General features: G+C 42.3%; 1 protein-coding gene across 1 annotated transcript in view; it reads right to left on the reverse strand.

Moving 5' to 3' along the window:
• Positions 1-20,489, reverse strand: part of LOC135705449 (hemicentin-1) — a 599,061-nt gene that overhangs the window by 22,916 nt on the left and 555,656 nt on the right. Inside the window, exons 8-10 of the mRNA XM_065227201.1 lie at positions 5,694-5,791; positions 4,574-4,951; positions 3,741-3,961 (exon numbers count right to left, since the gene is read on the reverse strand). Of these exons, the coding sequence (XP_065083273.1) occupies positions 3,741-3,961; positions 4,574-4,951; positions 5,694-5,791 (697 nt within the window). The remainder of the gene's footprint in view (positions 1-3,740; positions 3,962-4,573; positions 4,952-5,693; positions 5,792-20,489) is intronic.

The following is a 20,489-nucleotide window of genomic DNA, read 5'->3' on the forward strand; positions in this document are numbered from 1 at the left end:
AGGTAGTGAAGGAAGCTAAGGAACATTCGTGGGAGGGCTTTGTCCGAAAAATATCACCTGGCAGCACAACGGCAGACATGTGGCGGACGATAAACACCCTTAGAGGCAAACGACAAATCAGCAAGGTGGTTATCAAGCGACCCGATGGCTACACGGAGAAGGCAGAAGAAGTAGCAGAAGAACTGGCCGAGCACTACTGTGAGAGATCGGCGACCTCAAGCTATCCTCAACTGTTTCAAACAGCGAAGGAAAGAGCGGAACGGGATCGCGTGGATTTTCTTCCGGACAACGACGACATATATAACGCGGACTTCACCCTGGATGAGCTTCTGTGGGCACTCGACAAAGGACGTAGTGTCTCTACAGGTCCTGACTCGGTAGGGTATCCGATGATCCGACGTCTGCCTGTATCCGTCAAAATCGTGCTGTTGAAGCTTCTAAACAGAATCTGGCGTAGTGGCGTTTACCCTATCAGCTGGCGAACCGGAATAATAGTGCCGATTCCGAAGCCAAACTGGTCTGAATCTGGACCTGCTGCTTTGCGACCTATCACTTTGACCAACTGCATCGCAAAGGTGTTCGAACGTATCGTGGAGCGCAGATTGACGACTGAGTTGGAGTCGAATGGACGACTGGATAAGAGGCAGCACGCCTTTAGAGCTGGGAGAGGCGTCGATACATACTTGGCAGAGTTGGATAGGTCATTGCCAAATCGGGACGAACACTGCTTGATTGCATCGCTTGATCTGTCGAAAGCGTACGATACCACTTGGCGGTACGGTATCTTGCGCACTTTGGGTGGGCGCATGTTCAACGTACTGCACAGTTTCCTCACCGACAGATCTTTCCGGGTGAACGTGGAAGAACATATATCTGGTGAAATGCCATTGGAGAACGGAGTCCCCCAAGGGTCAGTGTTGTATGTCACGTTATTCTTTATAGCGATGCAGCCGATTTTCAGAGTGGTGCCGCATACTGTTGCCGTGCTTCTCTATGCGGACGATATTTTGCTGGTGGTACGAAGGAGTAAGGAGCGTCGTCTGAATAGAGATCTACAGGCTGCAGTGAAAGCTGTCGACAAATGGGCGAAAAGCGTCGGCTTCACAATTTCCGCGACAAAATCAAAAAATTTCTACGGCAGTCCCAACGCCCGTCGAGAACCCAGCAACGATATATTAATGGACCGTACAGCTGTACCGAGGACGAATCAACTGAAAGTTGTTGGCGTCAACCTTGACCGGTCGCTGTCCTTCAAACACCATTGCAAGGTAGTCAAAAATACGTGCCACTTTAGACTGCGGATCTTGAAGATGATCTGGGCTAAACTTCCGCGAGGGCAACGCGATTCTCTGTTGTGTATCGGATCAGCAATCGTCACGTCGCGACTTATCTACGGTATCGGGCTCGTCAGTAGAGCGAAGGATTCGGTGGTGCAGACTCTTGCACCCATCTACAACCGGATGGTTCGGTTCGTCTCAGGGGCGAACGTCACCAGTCCGATTCCAGCAATTATGGCTGAAGCAGGCACTTTGCCGTTCGATTTAATGGTTATGCAAGCCATAATTCGTGCTGCAATTCGTTTGATGGAGAAGGATTCCAGAAATATCGATCTTCTAGTTGTGGAATGACCGTTCGATCGCCTGGCGACGATTGATGTAGAGCTTCCAAACATCGTTGTACGGACACGTCTCTCCAACCGAGAATGGTATGAACCCAAGCCACATATTGTTTGGGATGTGAAACGGCAGGTGAAAGCTGGGGATTCCCCGAATACAGTGCGTCCCATCGTGCAGGAGTTGCTGGCTAACCGGTCTAATCGTGCTTTGGCTATTTATATGGATGGTTCTAAATGCAAGAACATAGTTGGAGCAGGTGTATTTAGTAGCAGTATTCAGCAAGTAATAGGTCTTCCGTCACAATGTAGCGTGTTTTCGGCGGAGGCCTTTGCAATCAAGTCGGCCGTAATCACTGCAAGAGCATCAACCGAATGTGTTATAATTCTGTCTGATTCGGCCAGCTGTCTTTCGGCCATAGAGAGTGGTAGATCGCAGCACCCGTCCATCCAGGAAATCGAGCGCTTACTACATGGACGGCCGATCCACCTTTGTTGGATCCCTGGTCATGCCGGAATTCGTGGTAACGAAGAAGCAGACCGTCTAGCCAGTGAAGCACGAAACAGTCCACCAATCAACGTCGCCGTACCAAGGATTGATTCCATCAAGAACATGAACCAAGTCTTTCGTCAGCTATGGGAAGCACGTTGGGCACAATTGACAGATGTGAAGCTGACGGAGGAATGGAAGAAGATGTCAGACAAGAAATGGAAGAAGATGCAGCGGAAGAATGTTATCGATGAATGTTGGAAGCAAATGAGTTCATGAAGAAGATGCTGAATGGAAATCGAAGAAGATGGAGTGAAAAAGGATGAAGATGAAGCAGAAAACGAAAGTACTACAGAAGACATGAATAAGTATCAAGATGAAGATGAATGAAGATAAAAATGAAGCGCAAGGAAGGAACGGAGAAATCGAAAAATAATGTGGAAAAGATATATGGAAGATCATGAAGAATGAAGATGGTGAATATATATATAGAAGAAGTAAAGAAGAAATTTATCGAGAAGAAGTGTAAACCATGAGATGAGCATGTAGACGATGAACCAGGAAACGAGCAAACGATAAGAAAGCTAAGTGAATTTTGAATTGTATCGTAAACACTAACACTCACCCTCACATCACTCAGTACATTTGGTGAAAATGCTAGTACAATCCAGAAGTAGTGTTGTCATGTGGTACACTGAAAAATTGCAATAGCAGTTTCGTCACTAAAGTTTTCGAGCCGCTCCGTCTGTCACTTCGTTTGTGCTTTTATCTAGTATCTACTACGAGAAACACAACAAGAAACGGTTATGTGCTCAAGTTATTAACTAAAGAGAGAGTCGACGAATAGAATCGATCAATGTTACTTAGGGCCTAATGCAATGTTCAGCTTGATTTGTCGTAGTCAGTAAGCGTTTGTCTAGCGCGTGTTGCATAGGTATTATTCCGTTTATTAACTTTGCATGATGACAGAAAAACGGAAGCTTAGTGGTGATGATTTAGGATTTTTTTTAAATGTCTTCAGCAAAGTTGCTTCAAATTGAATGTTCAATAACTTTTTAGAAAATTACATTGGTCGATCTCAAATAACAACAAAGTTTGTATTTTCAATTCCCCACTTCTATGAACCACCCTTATTTCACAAACATAAAAAGAGCAGCCTTAAATATAAAGAAACTTTCCCGAAGATACCATATTCCTAAAAGTGTTGGTTTGGGAGTAAATATTTGTGTCTTCCTAAATACGGCTTTGGGACCATTGTGCAATGTTTCTTAGCCCTAGAGTTAGTACAAGAGGGGTCAGAATACTCGTAGCTTACTCGAGGTTACGGGCTGCAATTCATTAACAGGTAGGAAAGGGATCAAGGGAAAGGAGCACAAAGATGCTATTGATATATTTATCTCCTAAACCCTAATTAATCTCACCGTCCATATCCAAATAATTTGCTGCAGATCTTTCTGTACACCAAAAACTCATCCATCTGGTCACCCTTTCAAACCGGTAGACCCATCCAACAGTTGAAAATACAATAAAAAATCAATCCCATATCTTCTTCCAACTTAACTCCCCACGTATAACAAGTTGATCCATCCTACCCCATTTCCCATTCGCTTCCCTCCCGCCTGCCCCATCGATAATTACCTCGATTGCACTCGGGCCTCGTACTGCTGATCCGGATCAAGACCACGCAGCAGGTAGCTCATACCTTGGGTGTAGTGGTGCGAGTAGGGAAAGGCCGGTAGCACCACGTCCCGCCAGTCCGTCTTGGACCATCTCGTGCCCCGGTGCATGCCGTGGCCGTTGTACGCGTTGTTGTACGAGTAAGGCTCGAACGCGGCTATCTTCCGGTCGTAGTCCAGCATCTGCTCCCCGTCCCCGGGTCCGGGTCCAACGTCATCATCGTCATCGTTGGCACGATGAGCGACACAGGGATCGACCATGGGAACGTGTAATGTTCGTTGTGCGGTCATAACGAGCCCGAGTATTGCGTGGGTGGTTGAGGCAGGTGGTCGTAGAATAGTGCCGGTTTCGTTCGGCATGCACATTGTGAGAGAGTTAGCATGGGAGCAAAAAACAGAGGTAGTAGAGAAGAGATTGAATTAATTTTGCGTTATTATGACAGGCCAGGTTTTTCTGGATTAAGGAAATTACGTTTCACATGTCGGTGCATTGGACGGTGGGTGACACAGACAAGAACTAGAAGCTTTGCCGTGCACCGTTTGGTCGGACAAGAGACCTCGGAGCTTGGCACGAGAACGACTTGCTCGGTACGATGTCATCCTTCATTCCAACGGTTTTTAATGTCGAATCCAGAAGGGTAATTTGTGGAATCGAGTGATGCTCGGAATAGCTGCTCACCAACGTATGACAATAGGGGCTTTTTCTCCGGCAAATCCTTGTTCGTTAATTAGGATTTGACAAATTGGTTGGATTTATTCGACATGTGAAACGATAAAAAACGAAACGATACTCACATTTCCGCCCAAGTACGGATGATGAGACTTCCGTTCGTCCATGAAGATGCCGTCGTGCGCCTGGAGAACGTCTCCGTCCACCAACCGGTAGTACAGTTTGTACTCCTCTATCGGCGAATGGGAATCCACGATCCAGGAGATGTTGTACCGATCCTTCCACTGGCTGTTGGGCATCGAGCGGAAGACGGCCGCCTTGGGTTTACCGGTCAGGGTGACCGTTTTCCGCGTCTTGCCCAGCTGATTGTCCGCTATGCAGCTGTAGTTGCCAAAGTCCTGCGAGTGCACCTTCCGGATGATGAGCGTGTGCCGGGCACCGCGGCTTTCTATCACGTGCCGTTCGGTTTGGTCGATCTGCATGGTGTCCTTGTGCCACACCACCTGATGAGGGAAAGATGGAAGGAGAATGATGTATAAATTTGAATTTTATCGCATGAGAGGTGATAATTTGTAAACAGTCGACTTAATCGTAGCCCGGTTGGAATGGGCTCAGTCGCTTCAACGACGTGAATTTATGATATTAGATGAGAGAGATATCGCGTAAAAATCTCTAGTAAACATCCCGAACAACCATTATTGTAAAACAACATTACTTTAAACGTTGATTTGTAACGATCCACAACAAAGCCACGTAATCATATCAGATACTACTGTTTTTTTTCTACCAGAATGGTTCATATTCCACAAGAAATCGACGTTTGTAGTCATCGTTTACATTTGGCACAGGTTGCTCTTGAATTAAAGCATGGAGCTCATCTTTTGCAGCATTATACTATTGTTAAATTTGTATAATCTTCTGTTAGTAGTGTTCTAAACACACTTCCACAGTTATTAATTGAGAGCTTTCGATGCCTGTATCATTTTTGCATCAATATAATTGTATCAATATAATTGTCGAGAAATTTTTCAACCCGAAAATTCCTAGACCTGACTGACAATTGAACCCAGCCACCTCCAGCATAGTCTTGCTTTGTAGCTGCGCCTTTACCGAAGGCCCTGCGTGTGTTAAGTGGTTCAAAATATGCCCTAGGTTTTGGTGTTTAAATTATTCGCATAAATGTACCACTGCCCATAAGGATTGCATGGGACATGGTTCGATGCTAGTCTGTGACAGAATACTTACTTCCGGTTGCGATTCCCCGTGTACGATGCATACTAGCATGGCTTCCTGACTTTCGCCAGAGTACACAATCGGATTTTCGACGGATATCTCGGGAGGATCTGAAATTGAAATAAAAGAAAACACACAAAGGTATTTAGTGAAAACGAAATCTCAAAACTTCCATCGGTTAACAACAGATTTCACGCTTCCAGAAGATAATTTAGATTTGACCTAGACCTCATCTAGATTTTTGTCCTTCCATTTTATTTCTGGCAATGAAACAATTAATTAATTAATTTATCGCCTCAAATGCCAATGAAACACAAATATCGAGGTTACAGCGCTTGTAGAATAAAATAATGCGTTTGATATTGAGATTGTAATAGATTCACTTCCTCAACTTTGATGCTGTGTGTGTGTGTGTGTGTTCAATCTAACCCCCACTGGCCGGCAGTGTTATTATGGAAGAACTCTCTTTACAATGTCGCATTTATGGTCATTGTAGACAGCTTTAGTCCGGGAGTTAGAAGGTGATAGCTCTATTGCAGATCCAGCAACCCATTTCAGAATGTCTCGAGAGTCACGCCCATTCCGAGGTTACTTTCACTTACAATAAGCCTCGCATGTATGCATCACCGATATCAAATGGATATTGGTCTTACACAGCAAAAAAATAATTTTGATATCACGTCAAAGTGGATGCACTACAATCATGTCGAAAATATGATGTAATATTACTTGCTAAAAAGGACAAAATTATCATTAATACAATGCATGAACTGACTTTACGCTGCTTTTACTGCATTTGTTTATTTATGTGGTCATAAAAATTACATGAAATTTTCGACATGACTGTAGTGCATCCACTTTGATGTGATATCAAAATTATTTTTTTGCTGTGTACATACATGCTTACAGGTTCGAAAATATATTTTTTTTCAAACCTGGCATGTATTTAGTTTAATTTTGATATATATTTTTTTTTAATAATTGGAAAGCTCTCACCATATTCTGCTTTTCCGCCGTCGTTGATTACTTCTTTTGGAATCCCTTGGACTTTTTCTCTAACGGTTCGTATTTCATTCCGTGCTTCACCGGCAATTTCCTTCCGTAGATCGTCCTTGATTGGTTCTAATATGATTCCGCCTTTTTTGGTCAGTTTCATTGAATTGAAATAAATTGCCATGGTAATCTGGGACGAGGCTCACGTCCAAAGTCGCTGTTCCACCGAGCGCTCTCGAAAAAAGTTCATACACAAACTGGAGATGGGGCCAGCTAGCTTCTAGCGTAGGTTCATCCTCTTCCGGGTCGAATTCAGCACCGTTCGGATTGGACGAAAGCGGCAAGGTCCGGAAAAGGTTTACCGCAACCATTTGAACAACTTCCGGATAGATTGGTTCCGTAATCACCTGCTGTTGGGTGCTCAGGTACTCGACCATTTCCTGCAGAGCGCAACGTTTAATTTCCTTGTTCTTCAGGTCGTTCAGTGATTCGGAAAAATCAAACAATACACTACACTGGCGGAGATTTTGAACGAACAGCTCTTCTCTTTCATTCGGCGGGGCGTCCTTCAGTTGGGGGAGCGTTTCGATCTCGTTCGATTTCGGAATGTTCCATTGCTACCGTTGTTGTTCGCCGGCCTTCTATCCAGATTGTTCAGTATACTGCCATTGTTGTTAACGCCAGCTCCAATGACTGCTGCTGCTGCTGTTCATCCTTCTCCTCCTCCGTTAGTTCAATTTGTTGTTGCATTTGTCGAAAGTGAATTGTTGTTGGCCGAGACATTCCCGTCGTCATTCATCGTCATTTTGTTGTTGCCTTCACTGTCCCGGTCCAGCTGTGGCATTTGTCCCCGTTGATGAAATCGTCGTAAAAACGGATCCTCTTGCGGATTTTTTGTAGGGTTCCTCTAGCTCCCCCACTTCGCACACTCACCCTCTTTCGATAAAATCGCTAGCTAAACACACATCCGTAAAAACTGCACACGGAGCGGTCGATCGTTGCGAGAATTGGTCAAAACACAATCAAGGGAACATCCGGGTTAACACAAATCTAGAAAACGGCAGGAAATGAGCGGTTTTCCTCCCAAAAAAACTGAACTTCACGGGAACGCAAGTAAAAACACTCCCAAATTTGACAGATGTGGACTCGATTTTCCATTAATTTTTGTATGAGTAAATGTATGGAAAATGACACGAAACTATTCATTTCTGAAGGAACTACGTGGTAAGGACGGGGCAATAATGAACAGGCCGAGACTTAACGAACAAAAGAATGTTTTATTAAAGCAAACTTGAATTGCTCACATCGAGCTCTTGAATTGGAATGACAGCGAAAAATAACAGGAGTGACCAGGTCAGGTATTCCAACGACTCACTTCCTCAACTTTGATGCTGGACGCTTTACAATGGTTGTCAGTGAAGCAAAGGATTGTATATTTGACTATGGTGTTCATTTTTAAAGTAGTTAACGGACTGCTGCCTCGATATTTGTGTGACCGAATATGAAAGAGGAAGTGACTTTCATAGATATAATTCTAGAAACACGATTGACATAAAAACACCACATTTCTTGACCACCCACATAAATGGAGCGTCACATATCACATAAGCTTACATTATATATCATGTAAAGTTCTGAGACATTTCATGCAATGTAGCAAATATTGTACACAAAATCCCATTGTTGTAAACAACATTGTTTACAAGTTGCTCGGTTGCGTGAAATAAACTACAAGTTTACGTGAATGAATGTTTACATCACTATTAAAATTCGGAACTTTTATCTTTGAATTCCTGACGTAGCTAGATATATATCGGACCGGTTGTCACCAATTGCAACCATCAGTTGTCGATCAGTGAGATATGAACGAAACCATCGCAAGAGGATGCCGCTTACTCCAAGTCTATTAGGCCTATTCTGCGTGGCGTGTGAGGTGAGGTAATAGAGAAGTGATAGTGAAGTGACAACTGTCACCTCGGATGAGGTGACTCTCCATGCAAATCAAATGGAGAGTCACCTCACCCGAGGTGACAATTTTAACTTCACCTCACCTCACACGCCGCACAGAATAGGCCTATATGCAACTTGGCAATCGAGATGGCATGGTTTAGCTCTGGAAGGGAGACCCAGACTCGAAAAATATTAACGTCGAAAGGAGCCAGACACAAGCTGTCAGGAACTGTCATGGGGCTGGGACGGGACTTGACAATCGGGTAGCGATTTCGAGCCAATTTGCTGTCAAATCCGAGCCAGTTTCTGATTGATCGATTTGACAATAGCAATCGTGGAATAAAAAGGACAGAGGGATCGCATCAATCTGGCTGGCAGTGATGCCGAAAACAATGTTGACGTCAATGGCGTTGTTAATTGTTTATATTTGCGAAAGGAAACTTGAAAAATTGAGTGCACTGCGTGTTTTAAGCGATAGATATTGTTGTTTGTTTATGGTTGTTTTTATTGTGTTAAGCAAAAATGATGTACAAGTTGTTAAGCGGCGGTAGAAACTCCGAATAAAATCCAAATTAAAATAGAAAAAAAAATTAACATTCCTGGCATCATTGGTTTACTCCGTCAAACACCACGCACAATTTCCCGAAGAGAATTCATTCTTTTTCTTCTTCTTCGCATTTCAAGCTTATTGCATATCGCATATCAGCTTATTGCGTGATCTCAACTTAGTGTTCTAGATGCACTTCCACAGTTATTAATTGAGAGCTTTTCGATGCCTGTACCATTTTTGCATTGGTATAATTGTGTGGCAAGTCCAATCATACTTCTATGCCCAGGGAAGTCGAGAAATTTTCCAACCCGAAAAATTCCTAGACTGGACCGGGAATCGAACCCAGCCACTTCCAGCATGGTCTTGCTTTGTAGCTGCGCCTTTACCGACTGAGCTAAGGGAGGCCCCAAGAAGGGAATTCATCCAAAAAATTAAGAATAGTGAGAAGCTCGATTGTCAAGTCCCGTCCCGGTCATTGAGAGCCAAGCAGTTTGACGATTCTTTTCTTACAATTGTACAATAATACAGAAGGCGGTATTGAAATCTTGCGTAAAGTAAGTTCTGGCAAACTGTCGTTTCTAGCTATGTTATTCAATGGGAATTCCGATTCAATAGCAAGCTATGCTTTCTCTTTCTAAGAAAACGATGTGCAATTGAATCATTTTTGTGTCGAGTCATCTCAGCTTGATTTTTGAACGTTGTGAATAGTCTCGCAATATCAAAGGAGCTTGTAAAATCAATATCAGGCATGATATTTTGTTCCAATATCACGCGTGATATTGCGAGCGCATGAGAGCGGAAAAATATCAATTGATTTCTGATTTTGTCAACACTGGTCTGGAGAGTCACGCCCATTCCGAGGTTACTTTCACTTACAATAAGCCCCACATGTATGCATCACCGTTATCAAATGGATATTGGTATTACATACACGCTTCCAGGTTCGAAAATATTATTTTCAAACCAGGCACATATTTAGTTTATTTTTTTAAATTGTAAAATGTATTTGGGCTGGTCTCACCATGTTCACTTGATCCTCCAATCCATGCGTTCCGTAGTTTTGATTTTCTCTAAGCTTTGCAACTGATTTCGTGATGCACCTTTGTCATAATACTTCCTTCAACGAACGCCAATTTTCTTGCATTGCCATGGTCATCTGGGAGGTGGTCTGCGTTTAGTGCTTTCCCCAGGAACCGTTCGCGGCCACCAGCTACCACCCGTCCAGTCTTGGGCGTATCCAGCGAGGCATCTTTCATATTGCTCGCAATCTCCGGAACCGGTGATAGACCAGCAGCCGAGCACTATTGCATGTGGAATACTTGCTGATTCACGGAATCACCACCAAAACTCGCGACGGACACATTAACAACACGTTCCCGGGCTAATTCACCAACCGGACCGGGTTCAAAATCGCCCACGGTGACGAATCTCTCAATAGAACTACACGCCGAAAGTGTGCCATCCGAACTCGAAGAATCGGGCTCCAGGGAGGCAATGAGAACCTACACCGAATGATATATCACTAAATCTCGATAACTTTTTCAAAGGGACGTATCAGTTTTTGTAAACAATGCATTTGATCGTTGATTTGGCGTATCTGGTAGCTCACACACACTTACTAACACCACTGCAGGTAGGGGAAAATTTCCCCTATCTGATGGTAGTGCTAGCATGCGTGGGCGAGCTACCAGTTACAGCAAATCGACGATCAAAGGCATTGTTTACAAAAGCTGATAAGTCCCTTCGAAAAATCTATCGAGAAATGATAACATTATGAACACTTGAAACTAAATTTCAGCACACAAATTTTCAAATTTAAAACAAAAAATGTTTAATTCGCTGTCGAAAAATACGCAGCAAAAGACAAACACGTCAGCTTTCAAGCGCAGTCTACTGTGATTCCTCCAGTCATTGAATATGCCATATGTATCCATATTGGAAGATCCCATTAACCAAGGCTTTTGCCAAAATCTTTGGTGGCATGATAAAATACAAAGCAGAAATGGACATTTTCTCACTGCACACTGAACAACGTCAAACAAGCACTACACGCTCAAAGTAAAACAGGAAATATTGTCACGCTTATTTTGATTTGATTTCAATAGCTCAAATTTCCAAAGAAAAGCTATAAAATGAATGCCGTGTGTACTATCTATGTCTCCCTCCCATGTTTAGCTTATCGAAGGCTAAGAGAAGATGTGACAATACTGGGGCGAAAATGAACCACTTTTCTGTCAAACGTGAACCAGCTCCTGATTTGCCGATTTCATGTGCGTAAGATAGAGATAGAGATAGATAAAGATAGGGATAGATAACGATAGAGATCGATAAAGATAGAGATAGTGATAGAAATAAAAGAGGAAGAAGCCAATTGTCACCTCTTCCTCTTAGATCGAAGGCAGCTCACAAGTCTGTATATATGACGTCTGATTGAGTCCTCTCTGCCATGCTTTTCGTTGAGCGAACCCCACACGCATCAATATATTGACGCGAAGGGGAATTTTTGACAGTAAATAATTACTTTAATTATATGTTTTGTATTAATTCTGCGTGAAGTCAACGATTTTCATAGTTGAAGATGCTAATTTCAAATAACAGACTTGTAATTTTTATACGATAGATGAGGATATGAAAGTACAGAGTTGATAGTTCCGTTAGAGCACGGCAGCGTGAAAATTGTATATAGAGAGTAGAAAGCGATCAAGGACAACATTCTTAGGAAGGTACAAATCGGTTTGATCATCTCTCTTTACCAAACTCCCCCGTTGGAGAGGGATGGTGAGGGGTATTCCCCCCTCCTCCCCCCCACCACTGGCAAAAATAGATGATCGCCGACTCGCTCATGTACCGACGATGTGTTTGATACAGTTCTATCGATTTACAGCAGAGGCTCCATAATAACTAACTCGAATAACTTCGAGATTGCACTCAACGACGTAATTCCACGATAATTTTCCACATCCCGTTTGCTACCCTTTTTGTGTACAAGAAACATATGCGCGAATTTCCAACAAGATGGGAATGTACCACTCGAGATGGACAATCTGTTTCATCATTTACCGTCACACGCAAGGAGTAGCGCTGCAACACAGTGTAGATTAATTGCGTTTGTTTTGAATATCTTCGCTGTGAAGTACGAGCGAAACGAACTTATGAGTTCATTATACATCAAAGAATACGCGTTTGTTGGTATTCACCATTGCTTGATTATCCAACCCAAAATTTTTAAACTCAGTAGCGATCCTCAAAAGCAAAATAAGCGAATGAATTTTGGGCAAAATGATTATTTTGAATATTGTCGACTCCAGAGCCTAAAACCTCAATATTATCATCAATTCAGCATGAGGAAATAATTTTCCATGAATCTGCTTATAAATCCAACACAACACGTTCTACAGCGCTATATTTGTGTAATATGAAAATACTCATTTTGCATTTTATCCTCATCAAGATTAAAATGAATATTGATACTAACAACAACACAGGCGATAATAAACAACCAGCCACGAATGAACAAAACGAAATGTTGACTTCGATACTCACACGGCAAATGAGAACGACTCAAATTTGAGTTTAGTTCATTCATAATCGCCAAAAGTGCAGGAACTCAGCTATGAGTAAAATTTGTCTCATGGTTTCCTGTGGAAAACCTAAAAAATCTGCCGGAAAATGAGGAAATTGACGAAAACTTTATTCAGTCTCGGAGTAGTACCAATAGGCTTAGTGAATCCAATCTTTACTTTTCTCAAATTCAGGAATTTTTCCCTGGAAAATCCTGGAAAAGCCTGGGAAAACATGAGGCAAATTAACTCATCGCTGAGTTCCTGCACTTTTGGCGATTATGAGTGAACTAAACTCAAATTTGAGTCGTTCTCATTCGTCGTGCAGAGGTTGCCTTGATCAAAATTAAAGAACCCAATTGAGGGAAAACTACTTAATTTTGGGTAGTTTTTCATCTCCGTGCAGGTAGTTGGTCTATCTGTTAAGGTTGTCTTCATTTTCAGCTAAGTTGAGTGTAGAAGGAATTAGGTTTTGCACCGTCGGGGTTAACCTCAATCCGATGACAGTTCAGTGGTACTGTTTACGTGGACTTAGTCGATTTTTTCTTGGGTGGATTTTCTCGATAATTTTTCAGACTGCAGTGAGATGCAAACCACACTTCTACAATGTCCATGAGCAACATCCTTTCATCGCGCTGTTCCTCGACAATTTTCAAGTTAAAATTCTGAAATTTTAGAATTTGTTTTTTCGAAAAAACGACTAAGTGCTTGTAAACAGTACCACTGAACTGTCAAAAAGGTTCAGCCTATTAGGTTTTGCACCGTCGGGGTTAACCTCAATCTGATGACAGTTCAGTGGTACTGTTTACGTGGACTTAGTCGTTTTTTTCTTGGGTAGATTTTCTCGATAATTTTTCAGACTGCAGTGAGATGTAAACCACACTTCTGCATTGTCCACGAGCAACATCCTTTCACCGCGCTGTTCCTCGACAATTTTCAAGTTAAAATTCGGAAATTTTAGAATTTTTTTTCGAAAAAACGACTAAGTGCTTGTAAACAGTACCACTGAACTGTCAAAAAGGTTCAGCCGATTAACACTGAGTTCATTCGTGACGTCACGCTGCAGAACCTAATTAACACTGAGTTCATTTGTGACGTCACGCTGCAGAACCTAATGTTTTTTATCAGCACTGGTTGTGATGCGGCAGTGGAAATCATCTCAACGTTGACATCCATTGCACTCAGTGTTTGACCGTATACTATAGAGTGGAACATCACTAACTGCTAGGGTAACGTGTTCGTCGGTTAATCTCTTATTCCAGGATGACTTCGGGTGCGACTCGAGTTTCCTCTGAATCCCTCGTTGATATCACGAATAGCATCGACGGCTAACTTGTTTGAACTCATAATTAAGCCTAACCTAGTGACGTTTCAGCGAAAGCGTACGATACTTAGTGAATGTTCTTGAGGTGGATCGGTTTAGAATGACTCACTTAATCGATTTTTTACAAAATAACGCAGCGCTCAATCGAAAAAACTCTTCCGTGCAAAATTAAAGAACTAGCATTGCTATCGCTAGCAGTTTTTACAAGATTGATTTATTGTATAAATTTTCTGTAAACCATTGTCTAAGTTCAATTTTAGGACCACAATCATAGTGGTCGCTAACTTTGCTCGTCAATTACGCAAGTATTTCGTATGAAAGGTCATACTTCACTCCCGTAGATCATTTCAAAATATTGTTAGGAACATTTCCTCCGGAGACAACATACCTGTAAAATGCATTATTTCAATGCAAACCTTTTTTTTTTGTAACGCAATTCCAAGCATTAGATTTCGTTTTCCTAAGCATTCAACTGGCTTTTGCATGGATCTGTGCGTAAGCATGCTCCAGGTTGAAGAACAATGTGATTCGCAACGCTCGCACAAAGCCGGCGCCGGTGGAGTAGAGGTAAGCGTGAATGCTTTCTAACACCCCAATGGGTCTGGGTTCAATCCCAGTCGAGGTTGGTGGGATTTTGCTGAGGCATAAAAATCTCCGGTCACGTCTTCCTTCGGAAGGGAAGTAAAGCCGTTGGTCCCGGCCCATGTGTGTTGAATTGAATGGGTGCGATATCCTACGCAGGTGTGGAAGCTGCCTTCCTGCATTGCATATTCGATTGCCGTCAATGGATGGCAATCGATGTCCATCGGTGATTGGCACTAGATTGCGGAACAGAGACCGACGTTAAATAAAGGAAAAAAAAAAAAAAACGCTCGCCCAAAACAGAGAAGCGAAAAAAAAGCCACACGACGGGGCGACCCATGAATGAATTAGCAAGAAAACCAGCAGGATCAAGCTCGCGCGTGACGTTTTCCATTCGCAAAAGTTGATGCATATTGTAGGATATCTATTGATATTTTTCAATTCGAAATATTTTGCGAAAATTATCGATAATTGAAAATGGATCCTATTCGGCAATGTCATCTATGCGTTATCACAAGAACTCCATTATGAAAGTGCTTGAAAATAATTAGTAAAAATATTTCTAAATTGAGAGTATTTCTAAGTCGTGTTGGAAACGCGTGTATTTGTGAAATAATAAAAACAATTCAAGTCAGTGTTCACTCGGCTGTCGACAAAAGCAGACCACTCTCGATGTGTGCTACGCGATCGTCTGTTTTCTCGGCAGCAACCATTGTGTGTGGTCCTCCTCATTGTTCTTCACCAGCAGTTCTTTCGGTCAATGCGTCGTCGACTTTGGAAAGCAACCGTTTCTTGATGAGTGTGTGAGTGCTGACCACGTTTTGCGTCCATTGCTGCAATGGACGCGCTTTGACCCTCGTTGGCGTACAACAATTTGCCATACAATGAAACTACTGGAAGCGGCTCCAGTTCTGATGGAGGAGGCTTTTTGGATAGCGGAAGATAAAGTGTTTATTGTGTTGTATCTTTTGACTATATTTTTAAGATGTATTGTATAGTGACCAAGAATCCTCGGCTCCGTTAAGTTAATTCGGTTGAGCCTTACCAAATAAATTAATAAACAAAAAAAAAAAAACAATTCAAGTGTGTGTATGTGTAAGCTAATTGAAGGATACTCTGTGAATGTTTCAGCCTATTTGATGGAGGTTTCCTGATATATCTGGATATTTTTAAAGATAAATGGAACTATTTTAGAAATCACCCACCTTTGCCATTGCTAAATGAAATATTTTTTAAATCAAAAGGTTCCTCAATTTTCACATGTTGTTTCACAAGTATTTGAAGATATTCTGCGAAAATTTCAGCCTTTTGATGCAGATATTCTGTTATATCTATGTATTTTTAAAGATAATTAGATAAATTGAACTATATCTTCAAATATTGTAGAAATCATCCACCTTTGCCATTGATCAATAACATTTTTTTAAGCCAATTTGATCTTCAAATTTATCAAGGCGTTTCACAAGTATTTGAGTATATTTTGTAAAAATTTCAGCCTTTTCGATGAAGGTATTCTGATATATCTTGGTATTTTTAAAGATAATAAGATAATTCCACGAACTTCGGCATAACTTGTCTGAACTGCCGCAGGACTTCGCTGAACTTCGACAGAACTTCGCTGAACTTTGGCAGGACTTCGCTGAACTTCAGCAGGAGTTTCCTGAACTTTGACAGGCCTTCCCTGAGCTACGGCAGGACTTCCCTGAGGTTCGACAGGCCTTCCCTGAACTTCATCAGGACTTCCCTGATTTCCGAGAATTGAAATGAAAGGACTTCCCTGAACTTCGGCAGAACTACTCTGAACTTCAGCAGGACTTCGCTGAACTTCAGCAGGAGTTCCCTGAACTTCGGTAGAACTTCTTTGAACTTCAGCAGGAGTTCTCTGAACATTGGTAGGACTTCCCTATAGTTCGGAAAAACTTCCCTGAACATCGACAGAACTTCCCTGAACTTCAACAGAACTTCTCTGAATTTCCGTAGAACTTCCCTGAGCTTCGGCAAGACTTCCCTGAACTTCGGAAGGGCTTCCTTGAACTTCATCAGGACTTTTGGCAGGGCTTCCTTGAACTTCATCAGGACTTCGCTGAAGTTTGGCAGGCCTTCCTTCTACGGTAAGACTTCCCTGAGCATTAGTAGGACTACTCTGAACTTGGAATCTTGGAATTGAAGATGTCATTATTATAATCATTCAATAATATTGTGTTTACGAATATGTTCAAAATTTCAATACTTCCTATTTTTCTAATTTGCAATGCTTGTTGGTATTGGTGCATTTCGAATTTGGGTGTGGTTTGAACAGGTGTGGATTCATTATCAACGGAAAAGCATCAACTTTCACCTTAATGCGGCTCTCTTGGTCGACTTCAACCTACGCAGTTCACTCGTCTGCCGGGGAGAATGAGAAATTTTACGGGAACTCTTTTCGGAACGTGTCTGGCAATGACATAAGCCAAGACATGTGAAAATGTTTGCGCAGCGGATCGGATAGCACGTTGACGATACTACGGTGATCGGCTTTCCGGAAATCGTATGATACGGTCATGGAAATATCGTAAAAGACCCGATCGTGATTGTCATCAACAGTGACACCCAAGGGAAGTAATGATTCACTTGCTTTACTAATGGATAAGGTGCCGTGGAAATGAATGAAGCGGTGTCCTGAACGCTCACAAAACAGAGGTCCAAGCTACGGTTGTTCTCGTTAACTACGTGGTTTATTTGTTAGCGTTGCAGTAGTCGAGAAGGCTATCTGATCCTGTATGAAATACAGAGCTTACAGGGTCTGGGTAGAGAAAGCCGTTGTGAGATGGTTTCCAGGAAACGCCAGCTAGATTTAAGTCACCCAGAACGATAATCTCATCAATTGGAGTCGCACTTTCCATTATGGTGAAAACGGACCGGCAATGGGTATCATGCAATATATACCGTACATAGGTACAGTGTGCGATCGCTCAGTTCTACGGTCACCCAACTTGTTCCACGCAGTTCCACAAGAAGTTTGTATAGCTCTCGGCTTTCATCCGGAAGGAACTGCCACGAGAACCTCTACCACATTAAAGCTTCGGAATAAGATAAATAGCAACATGAAGTCTATCCTAGCATAGTGATAGAGCGCCCGTCTAGTGAAGTTGGGAAATTTCGTTTTTCAGTTGGTCAGATATATATCAAAATTTCGGCTCATTCTGTCAAAACACTGAACCGTAAACACTAGATCCGCTATCTGTCAAACACTTAGAAATGTTATGCATAGCAACGCTTGATGAATCGATCCATAAGCACGAGTCATTGACAGCTCAAATAAATGCAGACCTGAACCTGATGTTCACATCCTGACTAATTCCAGAACAACATGTGAAAAGGGCATACAAGCTTTTTGTAAACAAACCTTTGTAGGCCCTTTTTTCACCAACCGAGGGTCGCCCACGCAAACCAGCAATATCATCGGGAAGGGGAAAGTGTCCCCTACCCGGTGATGTTAAAGGTTTGCGTTGGTGTCATATGGGTGGCGAGAAAAGGGCATAAGAAGGTTTGTTTACAAAAAGCTTGTATGCCCTTTTCACATGTTGTTCTGGAATTGTGTTGTTAGTTGAAAGAATATAAGAAACTCATACTTGTACTTGCTGTATTTTCCATTGAATTTTTTTCCGTTTCCTAGCTTTCAATCATGTACCTTTAGCTGAATCCAACCCTGTCATGAAACCCCACCAACTGAACGCAATCAAAAGTAAAACCATCGTTTCCTGAACAGCACCGGCAACAACCACGATGCTGGCAACGACTTCAACGGAAGTTCATGCAATTAAAGGTTACGACCAACAGTGGAGAAATGCAAATTGTCACGTTTGCAGCTGGCAACTCGCACTAAACCAGAGTCGTTTATTTTACCAGTCCTACCTAAAGATACACCTTCCTGCGAACCTAGTTTCAATAAATGCTCATGCTGGGGCAGTTGCAATAGAAAGCAGCCGGCTGTGTGATTAAATTAATTTTAAACTTTGCCCACTGTAGTCCGAATGGCACTTCGGTTTGTTTCCAGAACGAGGAGAACGACCCGCAGTGCCGTTCCTCGCTCGGTTCAATTCAATTGGAACTTTCCCGGAGCATAATAATATAGTGCTGCAGAGGCAGTGGCGAACGAATTGCGGTGTATGCATTTCACATTGTGACCGCAACTGCTTATTAACTGAAGTCGGGAAGTTTCTGGAACTAAAACTAGGTGGGTACCAAGCACGCCCAGACTAGCTATGAATTTTGAACAGCATCGTAAAACTAATTCGTTTCAGTTTCAAAAGTCAAACGTCATTTCACCGTCGACCGCGCATCGACCGTCACGATTCCGACCGGTGACAATATTTCATTTTTCTGACCGCTTTCCAGCGGTGATGTCCAGACAGATGGGTCTTCACCCTCAGAGTAGCGATGGCGACGGTGACGATGAATTTCATAAATCAACCCCCCGCCGATCCGACGCGCTCCAGGTGCAACACCCCTCGTGCACACCACGTTTGAATACATTTCACACAACTTTAATTCAATTTCACCTCAGAAGCGAAAAAGCCAAAAGCCAACTAAACATGCCCCCCCTTGGTGTGAATCGTGCTTGCTCGTTTCTTTTGCAGGTTTGTTTCCTTTTTTATGGTGCCATATAAATCATGATAACTGGGGAGGTGTCAGTGAGATTTCCACACTTATTTTCGCTACTGCTCAAATCCTTCAATTCTCACCCAACAACTCAACGAGTTTGGCTTGGTTTGACTCCTTTGAAAGGGGGCGGGGGAGTGGGAGGTGAACCAACTACTGGGGGTTGTCGAAGGATGCGGGGAAAACAGTTGGAGAATAAACGGCGACTTATCACGAACAGGTCATAAAAATTACAATTATTTGTTGTTTCATTCACGACGTAGCGTGGCAGGGGGAGGAAAACTTGGGAATGAAGAATTACTTCTGTGCTGGATTATTGCTAAGGTGAGCACAGCGGAGTTGATTTTTCGGAAGAAGTAGTAGTAGTTGTTGTTGTTATTGATGATGCAGTTCATTAAATCTGTTAGTCTATTTACTAAATAGAGGTTTTGAGTGATTTTTTTTTATGAATTGATTTATTTGTACAGGCTCAATTGAATTACAGAGCCAAGTTATCATTTTCGTTATATATATTTAATCCTAATCGTAAATCTAGAGTTCTAGGGATTGAACCGAATACTCGCGGTCGTCTCGAGGTTAGTTGAAAATTTACAATTTTATGGATGGGGAGAGGGAGGAGAAGATTTCACTTTTTCTAAATCATGAACTAATTTCTATTCAATTTGTTATCAGCAGTATAATTTTATAATTATTACAAAAAAAAAACCTAGCACACAAAATACAAACTAAACACAAAGTTAATCAAACTTACAATCCAAGGTTAATATTCTTCAGGAAAACATATATAAGTTTCATAAACTCCAGATCGCGTCTAGCCAAAACATCCCGAACTGGAACATTCGGTCATCTACCTCGAGCCCGAAGGGAATTGTACAGTTCAGATCGGACTCCACGATGCTCATAACAAGACCAAATGATGTGATCTGCGTCTTGGTTACCTTGTCCACATTCACAGAGAATGCTGCCCCCCAGCCCAAAACGAATAGTGATTGGACATGAAGCGAGACATCAGACCTATGAAGTCTCTACCCACCTCCAACCCTTTGAACCAAGGACTCTTCGACACCTTAGGGATGATCGAATATAACCATCGTCCCAAACTCCCTTCACCCCATTTATTTTGCCAGCTGGCGAGTGACTGTTGACGATAAATGAAGAAAAATTCATCGTAGGCGATTTGTCGATCGTAAATATCGCCTTCCATAGCG

The sequence above is a fragment of the Ochlerotatus camptorhynchus genome, unplaced genomic scaffold (assembly GCF_037179485.1).
Source record: "Ochlerotatus camptorhynchus isolate MF236.1 unplaced genomic scaffold, CSIRO-AGI_Acam_v1.1 ptg000267l, whole genome shotgun sequence".
NCBI lineage: Eukaryota > Metazoa > Arthropoda > Insecta > Diptera > Culicidae > Ochlerotatus > Ochlerotatus camptorhynchus.